Genomic DNA, 11524 nt, shown 5'->3' with positions numbered 1-11524 from the left:
TGAGGGCTGTGTGTGAGTCGGGGTAGGAATGATCAGGACCCTCCCCAGCAACTTCTTTGACTGTAAGCCTTAATTTGGAGCCAGAACAACCATGCAGAGCTAACACCCTCGCGCAGACAGAAGGGTAAAACTGGGGCAGAGGTGAGGGACAGAGGGTGGGTGGTTGGTTGCAACGACAGTGCAGAAGCACAATAGAACCATTTTTGCTCTAACATCATCCCGTTTCCACTCCGCGATTCATTTCCTCCAGTTTTTCAGGTGAGAACCCTGCCCAGAGAGCATTTCTACAACACCCCCATGATTCGTTTTCTCATCTGCTTATCCCAGAAGAACCCAGCCATTCACAGATGAGGACTGCTGTCCTCTTTTAACAGCCGTGGAGGCCAAAGCTCAGACAGGTAACTGATTGGTGGACATCGGCAAGTTGGTAAGAGCGTTTGGACTTGGGAGACCATCAGCTGTTAGGGCTGTCTGTACTACAGGGCCCAAGCCCTTGCCCTGGGAGTGAGGCTTTGGGTGTGGTGACACACTGTCTCAACAAGCACTGGCAAGGCCCTGGGGCCCCCTTGTATCTCTCTCTCTGTCTCGTCAGGATGTAAACCTAAGGTGTCCCAGAGGCAGATCTTGGGTCTGTTACAGACTTTGGCACTTTCTTGAGATGCAGTAGTACTTTGGGAAGTGGGCTTATGGGTGCAGAAATGGGTGCCATGGAAAGTACCTGCTCCCTATTCAAGTAGATCAGCCCAAAGGCAAGTGACCTCATTGGGGAGGCGCCTTGGAAGCTAAAGGACCAAATGGGTGAGGGCAGAAGAAACAACTTCCTTTCTCAATCCTTCCAGCTTACTGAAAGCTCATCAATACTTCCAAGACGAAGCAAAAACTGGTGGTGGTGGGTAGTAAGGATTCTGGGAGGAATGGACCAGCCAAGGGTTGGCATCAAGTGGTCAGATGGCCCAGGAGACACGTGTGGGGAGTTGGAGTGACTAAAAGGTGGGGTTCCTTTAGGTAGGGAAGAGGGGGGTGTGTCTGCTGGGGCTGAGTCCCTCCAGCAGAGAGGAGGTATTGGAGAAGCCACAGGGTGTATAGAAGCTGGGGAGCCTGGGCTCAGAGCAGCCTTCAGAAGAGTCCAGATTTTTGACCTTCTCCCTAGAGATGGAGGAAGCCTTTTAAATAATGGCCCTATGAAGAGTATGTGTAATTCTCTGTTGCTTTGGAAACAACAGTCAGTATCCTACCTGTGTTCCTTTTCACGGAGATTCACTGCTGTCAGGCTAAACATGACCATGACCCTACTTGGGTTACTCTGCTTCCATGGTTGTAAGCCTCAGAATTGACCTTGTGTTTCCATCATGATGTAGTGGTTATGAGTTGAGCAGCTAACTGCAAGGGCAGCAGTTCGAAACCACCAGCCACTCCTCAGGAAAAAGGGCTTTCTACTCCCCTAAAGAGTTACAGTCTCAGAAACTCACAGAAGGCAGTCAGGTTTTTTTGGCCCATTTCTGCCTGCGGCTGGCCATATGGCAGTTTGTACGAGTTGATGCCCGCTGGTAGTGAGTAGGACTGAGTTAGTGGGTAGAGTTCCTCTCAGGGCTCCGTAGGTGCTGCTTCTCCCCCATGACCTCAGTTTTTCTTGCTTCTGAGAATTTCAGATCCTGGTGTTTTCCATTCACCGTTAGGTGTTGTTGACATACATTTCCCAGCCACTGGCTGCTTGGGGGGTTGCCATGGTAACCCACAGTGATGCAGTTGGACAAGCTTGATTGCAGGCAGTTCTATGAGAGTCAGGGTCAAGGGATCCAGGGCTCAGGCATCGGGTGTTTGCTCCTGTTCCAGGGCTTTCTTCCCTGTTCAGTTCAACTGGGCATGCGTGAAGGCCCTTGGGATCCACTTGGTACTGACACACTGCTTAGCAGAAGCAGAGGTGAACCTTTGCTCTAGGAACCCCGGGGGAGGGGAGCAGGGTTGGGCCTGGAAGCTAGCTCTACTTCAACAATCATGGGGTCCCCCACTTGCTCTCCTGGCTCTCACTCCCTCTGCAGATTGATGATGGATGGGTCAGCTGTGGGCCGTCTGAGACCGAAGATGATGGGCCTGCTTCTGGCAGATACCAATGGGGGCTGCTTGAAGTGACTGGGAGGACCTGGTGGAACCCAGTTTGACCGTCAGTGTGGGAGTAGCTACTGCCTCCCCTGTTTTGCATTTGGGGAGCCCTACCAGTACAGACCCCCATGCCCCTTAAAGCCTGTAAAATCTGAAAATTTGTCCAGAAGGTTGGCCTTGGGGTTGCTGACCAAGGGGCAGGTGTCGTAGCGCAATGGGAGCCACATGCGGGCATTCTGGGTATCCCTGAGCCAAGCCGTGGTCTTTTCAATGGCCTCATGCATGTGAAAGTTGAACATTGAATAAGGAAGACTGAAGAAGAATCAGTGCCTTTGAGTTATGCAAAGAATATTGAAAGTACCATGGACCACAGAAAGAATGAGCATCAGCTGTGGAAGAGGTACAGCCAGAATGCTCCTTAGAAGTAAGGATGGCAAGGCTCCATGTCTTGCACTTTGGACATGTTATTAGGACAAACTAATCCCTGGACCAGGACATCATGCTTGTTAGAGGGTCAGCCAAAAGAGAAAAACCTGCAACAAGATGCATCGGCACGGAGGCTGTAAAACTGGCTCAAACATAGAAACAATTGTGAGGATGACACAGGACTGGGCGGTGTTTCATTCTATTGTACATGGGTCTCTATGGGTCAGAAACCCTGGACAGCACCTAACAACAAGTAACAATTATCAAGGGCTGGAAAACTTGGGAAGGGGAGTCTTCCCAAAAGGAGGGAAGAGTTGAGGGGCCCTGCGCCTCCAATTGCTCACTGCCTACCCTTAGTGAGGTCTTCACATTCTGAAAGCAGATCACAGCTTTGAAACAAACAATAAAGAGTCTAAGACTGCCATGTTAGGAAAGGCCTTTCAATGTCTTTGCTTGCTGAGTGGCAATGTATCATCAATTCAGTCAGTAAACCTTCCCAGGAGTGTGTAGTAAGAACCCAACAGAGTAAGTCAAACAATGTCCTTTCCCTATAAAGTTAATGACCCAGGACTCCTCCCAGTGGGGCAGAGAGCTTGTCCAAGGAGAGACTGCGGTTTGGAACCATAGGGCTGCCTGGCCTAGAGCCTGGCCTGGCCTGGCCTCTGCACCAGCGGGGACTGGGTGCGCCTGCTGCCGGAGGCTCAGTCCTCAGCAGCACTTATCTCCTGGATGTGTGCCAAGCTAGTAAGGGAGGTGGTAGTGAAAATCTTAATTAGTACTGAATAATTAAGGTGGTGCTTAACCATCCCCCGTGTCCTTCAGGTTCCCAAGCTTCTAGTTAGTCACTTCCTGGCTGGGACCTGCAAGAGAAGCTCTCTCCCCTAGGCCCACTGAGCCTTTGGTCAGACTCTAGGCTATAGCATGGATTCCAGGAAGATTTTCATGTTTTCTGTTGTCTTCCACTTCCAGTCTGGTGTAAGAAGAGGCAAATTGGGAAGTAGTTAGGCCTTTCCAACAGACTTATGAGGGGGACTTCCAAAAGTTTGTGGAAAATGGAATTAAGAGATGAAAGAATTTCCATAAAAGCTTTGAACACCCCTCCCCCCTCAGATGTTCCCTCCACAGGAGCAAAGGATAACAGTGCCAGGAGTCTTCCCATCTCCAACAGTGACAGCCCAAGGCCTGGGATTGGGGTGCCGGCTGGAGGGATGTGCAGACTTAGACCTGCAGACTTCCTGGGAGCTTGCTATTGCTGTGAACCTTATTTTCTTTTCGGTCCCGTTTGGCAGAGTGGCTCCTAACAGTGCTAAATTGCCCTTCCTACCTACAGGGCCTTCCCCTTCTGACATCTCACCCGCTTCCTGCTAGCCTCCCCAGAGTCCTATGATCATTCTGCCATTTCGCCCCGTGGTTGAGGTGACCCTCACTTGACCAGACCTTCGCTCTTGATGTGCTCTGTGCTCAGATGGCTTTCCTGCTCAGGCTTGAATGTTACCCCATAACAAGGACTCTCGCACTCTATCATAGTGGGGACCACTAGAGCGATGGTCGCCTGCTACCCAGTAAGCCAATAGGAAGAGATGCTTAGCTTGTGTTGAAAGAATAAATGGAAGGTCCTCGACCTGGTGAGCGGCTTTAACCAGCACCCCGTCTCACGCGTAGACCATTCATTCTTTCCTCGGTGGACACTCAATAGACAGCTGCCTCACCTTGCCACACCTTGACCCTTGGTTGCCAGCGCGGTTAGTGGTCCCGCGGCGCACGCGCACTTCGGGCCAGCGCTCGGCGGGGGCGCGCACGCTCGTGGCCGTGTACGTCACAACCCGGGCGCCTGCCCCGCCCGCCCCTCGATCTCCACGGCGGCGGCGGCGGCGGCGGCTCCAGGCCGGCGGACATAACGCAGGCTCGCGCGGCCCGGAAGCGCACACCCGGCGGAAGCGCGGCGCGGCGCGAGGAGGGCCGGACCGAGGCCGCGCGTGAGGAGACCGTGCGGCCGCCGGGTGAGAGGCCGGCGTCCGGGAGCGCGGGAGGCAGTGGCCGCCGGCGGCCCAGGTTCGTTCCGTCCCCGCGTCCACCGCCGGCATGAGCCACATTCAGATCCCGCCCGGGCTCACGGAGCTGCTGCAGGGCTATACGGTGGAGGTGCTGCGGCAGCAGCCGCCCGACCTCATCGACTTCGCCGTAGACTACTTCACCCGCCTGCGTGAGGCCCGCCACCTGACCACTAGCCCGCTCTCCGCCGCCCCTGCGCGCGTTTCTTACGGGCCGGAGTCCAGCCCCGAGCCCGTCGCCGGCTCGGAAGACGAATCGGAAGAAGAATCGGACTTGGAAGGTAGGCGGCGGCCGGGGCCGGGGTTGAGCCGGGGGCCGTGCCGGGGGGTCGCGGGCGGCCGAGGACCGCAGGGGCCCGGCGTCCGCTGGACGCGGAGCCGACCGCTTGGGCCCGGACCCGAAGGGTCGGGGCCAGAGTTTCTCGGGCTTCCCGGAGCCGCGGGCGTGAACCCCGCGTGCGCCTCCTGCAGATGGAGCCCCGCGGCCCTGAGAGCCGTGGAGCGGTGGCACCGAGTGATCTGTGCGGTGCAGCCGCGGGGAACCGTGCGCGGCTTCTGCCGGGGTCGGCGCGGAGCCCCGCGGGGCCGCCTTTTCGCGAGCCCCCTTCCCACTCTGTTCTGAAGGCCAAGAGCATTAACAGCTAGCGATCGACGTTTAATGTTCTACTGCCTAGCCTTTTGTTTCTTTTTTAAAGTTTCAATGAACTACTTGAAGCCTAGAGACAGAGCGAAAAGGTGAATGAACCTCTTATACCCATCCCCCAGATTCAACAGTTGTCACTATTTGGCACCAATATTTCATCGTTTTCTTTTTCTCCCATGTCGAAATAGAAAATTTCGTTTTCTCCTTTGGGTAAGTGCCAAGCGGGTTATGTCACCACCGCATACTTGCAGACGCATTTTTTAAAAATGTAGACCCTAGGAGTTTGGTTTAAATTTTTTTTGGTATTTTTAAAAATTGGTTAAAATAAATCAAATTATAGGCTTGAACTGTAACAATCTGATTTTTCTTGCACTTAAAAATTACTGTATTACCTGCTGTCATATAACTAATTTTTTTAAATAGTAATACCCAAAATCGTGATTCGTGTGGGTTGCAAGCAAGAAGAAAAATTCCCTTTTCTACATCTGATTCAAGCACGAAAGTCAAACAATTAAATTTTACCTCGTTGCTTCAATATAGGCTTTATCAAACTGACAATAAGATTAGTCTGTTTTCAGAACCCCTGCTCCCTCTGCCAGGTCCCTCAGAGGAGATCACAGCCCGATCTTCTAACACACCAGCAGCCCTGATGAGAGGAGGGAATGCCATTCTGATTTCACTAATATAAGCTTCATGAATTAGGGTTTAAAAGATCTTTCTGTTAACAGAAGTGCAGCGTTGCTCCATACTTCCACACCAAAGGGGACTGTGAGGGGACTCTTTCCTCCCCACCCTGGGTGGTGTACTGATCCTGGCCAGACTAGGTTGTTCTTACTCTCTGGTCATCCATGGGGACAAGTCAGGACAGTGCTGGAACAGGGTAAAACACAGTGAAGTGACACCATGTACCCTGGTGTCAACTGGTGAAAAGAGCCGAATGAAAAATATTTACGAATAGCATTTATAATACAGCACTACACCCTTGAAATATTCAATAATGCTTTCTCCAGATTGTTCTTACAAGGTTATAAAAGGAAAAATGCATTTAAAAAAATAAGATTAGCCTCTTTTGGAACAGCTAGAACTTAGCATACCAGTGATTTGAGAGACCAAGGTAGACACTTAAAACTGAGAAGTTCTGAGTGGGTTAGTCCTGGCCCCACACAGCCACTGCTGAGAAGTTCATTGCTGTAGGAGGTTAAGCCTCAGGACAAGGTCTCCAAGTTTATTTGTGGTAAAAGGATGGAAATTGCTCTTTTGCATTTCCTTGACTTTATTGCACATTAAATAGGGTTTTTCATCATAAACCTTGGCTACAGAATTCGTTGTTTTCCAGATCTCTCCCACAGATTTGCTTCATGGTCTTGGACAGACTGACAAATGTGTTTCATTTCAGGTTTGCTTATCTTTAAAATGGGCACGGTGACAGCAATATCCCAGGGATAAATGTGTGTTTTATTTTTAAAGAGCTTTGTTTCAGGAGTGACTGCAGGACTTTTTTACTGTCATTCTCTATAAATCACAAAGCTATAACTGGTTTTGCCACAATTTCTATTTACACAAAACATTAGAGGAATATTTTTTATACCACCCCCTTCACGAGTAAAAACGGTTTCACATTTAAAAATTGTCTTTATTCTTTATCATCTTTGATACCTTTTTCAAAATTGAGTTGACTTAACATGGACTTTGATCTTTTTTACTGTGAGCCCCTTTTGTAACATGTTTAATAGAAATCTGAACTCTTAAAAATTTGAGTTGAAAATAATTTGAGTTGACTTTTAAAATCTTTGTTAACTATTTTGTGTATTCTTGCTGTATAAACTTTAACTTTGCCTCCTAAAGGATTACATTGTATAGTAACAGAAATAATACAAAACAAACAAAACACACTCACTGCTATGGAATTGATGCAGACTCATCGCAACCCTATAGGACAGAGTAGAACTGACCCTTTAGCTCTTGGTTCTGAGGCGTGGCAGTGGTTTCAAACTACTGTCCTTGCAGGTAAGTCTAATGCTTAACTGCTATGCCACCAGGGCTCTGTGAAATAATACAAGGTGGACTAGTATTTACAAACAATAGATTAACATATATTTGGCATTATTAGAGGGATACACACGAAGGAGCCCTGTGGCAAAGTGGTTACTCAGTTCACAACTACCAGCTGTTCCATGGGCAAAAGATGAGGTGTTCTACTCCAGTAAAGAGTTACAGTCCCAGAAACCCACAGGCCAATTTCACTCTATTCTACTGGGTCCATATGAGTTAGCCTTGGCTTGATAGAAGGGAGTGTGGTTTTTTGTTTAAGCACATACTAACTAAAATTAGATCTAATATTAAAAAACGCTACTACCATTAAATTAATTCCTACGAATAGTGACAAGACTAAATATTTATTGAGGAAGCAGAGCCTCATCTTTCTCCCTCAGAGCAGCACATGGGTTTGAACTACTGACCTTGCAATTAGGAGCCCAGCACTTATTCTACATTGCCACAAGAGCTCCTTAGATCTGATATATAAGAAAACTCTGACTACCAAGGAGGTTTTGCTTAGTAAGGCCAGTGCTGCATAAGGGTATGCATGACTAACCACCATTTTCCCTTATGAAAATTTCATGCTAAATAGGAAATCATTTAAATAATGTATTAGCTTTTTTTGTTGTAGTAACAGCCTGTAATATCAAATATTACATCAAATTGTGAAGGATTAAAATGACTGTTTAACTTTTGGGAAAACAAAAGAATTTAGACTTAGTAAACTAATGTACTCTAACTGCATCATAAAGACAATAAGTGGACATTCAGATTTGATTCACTTTTGAAATTACCATTAAATGTTTTATATCCTTGTGAATCACCGTAGCATTTTTTTGGGATAACAGCTTTTTTTTTTAACATATAATTCGCATTCCATTACAATTCACTCATTTAGAACATGCAATTCAGTGATTTTTTAATACTTACAGATATGTGCAACCATAATCTTGTTTTCCTTCAGATTTTAAATTTTATTGGCTCATTAGGGACACAAAGTATTTTGCCTCTCTGTATTTATCAGCATGTTATTATTATTATTATTAATTGGGAGTTAATACATATATCATTCCATAGTTCAATCACGTCACGCAGAATTGTATAATTGCTACCGCAATCAGTTTCCAAACATCCTTTTTCTTGACATCGTCTCCTTTGAAACCCCCCTACCCCCTGAAACCCTTCTTCTACTTGCTGTCCCTATAGGTTCATCAGTCCTGAGTGTCATGCACTGAAAGCAAAAGAACAAATAGCACAATTTTAAGATGGTGACCTCCAGTGGCATGACACGTTTGAGCTGCAGCTTATATGAACAAACCAAACCAAAACAAAAATACAGTGATGTTGAAACTATATCGGGTCTAGGATGCATGATATAATCTATTTTAAAGCATTCTCATTACCGCCAAAAGAAACTCATTCATTAGCCATCACCTCCTATGTCCCCGTTCCTGCCAGGCTTATGCAATCACCAATTTGCTTTCTGTTCCGGTAGATTTGCCTTTTGTGGACATTTCATGTAAATGAAGGCGTACAAGATGTGGCCTTTTGCACCCGGCTTCTTTCACTTCCCACATGTCAAGGTTCATTTATGCACTAGTATTTGGTTCCTTTTTATTGTCGAGTAATATTCTGTTGTATGATTGGGACAAAATTTGTTTATCCATTCATTTGGCTCGTTTCCACTATTGACTATGATATATAATGCTCCTAGGATCATTTGTGTATAAATTTTTATGTTGGCATGTTGGTCTTTTTACGTGTTTTAATTTCTCTTGATTATTTACATAGGAATAGAATTGCTGAATCATCTACAAACTCGATGTTAAGCTTTTTGAGAACTGCCAGATTGTTTTTAAAGAGATCACATAATTTTACAATCTCACCAGCAGTGTAGTAGAGCACCGGTTTCTCTACATCCCCGCCAATACTGTTATTATCTGTTTTTATTAGAGTCAATCTAATAGGATATGAAGAGTCTTGATTTGCATTTCTCTGGTAATATTGAACATTCTAAGAAATATATGTGCTATTTTTATATCTTCTTTGAGCAATATCCATTTAGATACTTTGTTGCTATTTTATTTGGGTTATTTTAGTGTGTTTTTTTTAAAGATAATTTCATTGGGGGAACTTACAGCTCTTGGCACAATCCACACAATCCTTCCATCCATCTATTGTGTCAAGCACATTTATGCATATGTAGCCATCATCCTTTTCAAAACATTTTCTTTGTATTTGAGCCCTTGGTATCAGCTCCTCATATTTTTTTCCTCCCTTCCCCTCCCTTCCTCCCTTCCTCCCTCATGAACCCTTGATAATTTATAAATTTATTGTTTTTTCTTGTCTTACACCAACCACTGTCTTCCTTAACCATTTTTCTGTTGTTCGTCCCCCCTGGGAAAGGGGGTGGGGGGGCGCGGCGGCCTGTTACCTGATCATACAGGCTCTGGTGTGCTTTTTTCGAGCGGGCTTTGTTGTTTCTCAGCTAGATGGCCACTTGTTTATCTTCAGGTCTTTAAAACGCAAGATGCTATATCTTTTGATAGCCGTGCACCATTGGCTTTCTTCACCACATTTGCTTATGCTCCCACTTTGTCTTCAGCGATGTGTTGGGAAGGTGAGCATCACAGTATGCCAGGTTATTAAAACAAAGTGTTCTTGCATTGAGAGAGTACTTGAGTAGAGACCCACTGCCCGTCTGCTATCTTAATACTTAACATATAAATACATGTGCATAGATCTAGTTCCTTATCATTATATATAAACATATTTTCCATATGTATGTGCCTGTATTTAGACCTCTATAAATATCCTTTGCTTCCTAGTTTTTTTCCTCTATTTCCTTTTACTTTCCTCTTGCCCCACTATCATGTTCAACCTTCATTTGGCGCTTAACAGCTCTTATAAGAATCCATACATCAGTTGTACCGAGAACATTTGTACATATGTTGCCATCGTTATTTTCTAAACATTTACTTTCTATTTGAGCCCTTGGTATCAGTTCATCTCTTTTCCCTCCTCCCCCCATTCCCCTCTTCATGACCCCTTGATAAATTATTTTAATTTTTATATCATACACCAACCACTGTTTTCCTTCCCTCATGGTTTCTGTTGTTTGTTCCCGTGTGTGTGTGTGTGTTGATCATTTTATCGGTTCCCTATTTCTCCCTTCCCCCACCTTTACCCTACCCTCCTGGTATTATTATTCCCATTTCTGTGCCTGAGGGGTTTATCTGACCTGGATCCCCTGTGTCGTGAGCTCTTATTCTCTCACCTGTGTACATTCTCCAATCTAGCCAGCAGTGAAAGGCAGGACTGGAGTCATGATAGTTGGGGGTGGAGGGGGGAGGAGGCCTCAAGGAACCGGAGGAATATTATGTGTTTCATCAGTGCTATACAGCACCCTGGTTGACTCATCCCTTCCTTGTGACCCTTCTGTAAGGGGATGTTCCATTGTCTGCAGATGGGTTTGGGGTTTCTGCTCAGACCCCCCCTTGTTTTCAACAATATGTTTTCGTTTGTTTGTTTTGGGTCTTCTGATGCCTGTTACCCGATCCTGCAGATACCTCATGATTGCAGAGGCTGGTGTGCTTCCATTTGGGCTTGTTGGTTCTCTGCTAGATGAACACCTGTTAACTTCAAGCCTTTAAGACCCTAGACGCTATATCTTTTAATAGCTGGACACCATCAGCTTTCTTCACATTTGTTTGTGCACCCATTTTGTCTTCAGTGATCTTGAAAGGAGGGTGAGCATCACAGAATGCCAGGTTGTTAAAACAAAGTGTTCTTGCATTGAGGAAGGGCTTGAGCAGAGGCCCAAAGTCTGTCCACTACCTCAATGTATTAGTATTGCCATATAAATATATGTACTTATGCCAATAACTATTTTTCTGAATTAATGTATTTATATATATGTATACTCCTATCTTTATACCTCTTATCCATAACTCTGCTTCCTATATCTTTCCTCTGTTGCTTTTAGGGTTATTTTCTGATTGAGTTGTAATAATTCTTTATGTATTCTAAATACAAGTCCCTTATTAGACAAATGATTTGGGAATCCATTCTCTCTATGGGTCGTCTTGCTCCTCACATACTCTCCAGTGTTTGTTATTTTGACCAAAGTCATTTTGGCAAGAGTAAGATGGTTTCTTACTGTGCAGCTCTCCAAGGAATCCTAATGGCGTATTGCTTATGTGTCTGATTGCTAACCACAAGGTTAGTTTAGCAAGATCAGCAGTTCAAACCTATCAGTTGTTTCTCA

General features: G+C 45.8%; 1 protein-coding gene across 1 annotated transcript in view; it reads left to right on the top strand.

The window, feature by feature from the left end:
• The first annotated feature begins 4391 nt into the window (after nucleotides 1-4391).
• PRKAR2A (protein kinase cAMP-dependent type II regulatory subunit alpha) overlaps nucleotides 4392-11524 on the top strand; it is a 99883-nt gene continuing 92750 nt past the window's right edge. The window contains exon 1 of the mRNA XM_075547314.1: nucleotides 4392-4858. Within this exon, the coding sequence (XP_075403429.1) occupies nucleotides 4609-4858 (250 nt within the window). The 5' untranslated portion in view covers nucleotides 4392-4608. The remainder of the gene's footprint in view (nucleotides 4859-11524) is intronic.

The sequence above is a fragment of the Tenrec ecaudatus genome, chromosome 4 (genome assembly GCF_050624435.1).
Source record: "Tenrec ecaudatus isolate mTenEca1 chromosome 4, mTenEca1.hap1, whole genome shotgun sequence".
NCBI classification, from domain to species: Eukaryota; Metazoa; Chordata; class Mammalia; order Afrosoricida; family Tenrecidae; genus Tenrec; species Tenrec ecaudatus.
Note: the sequence above shows the minus strand (reverse complement) of the source record. Positions and strands in the feature narration are given on the sequence as shown.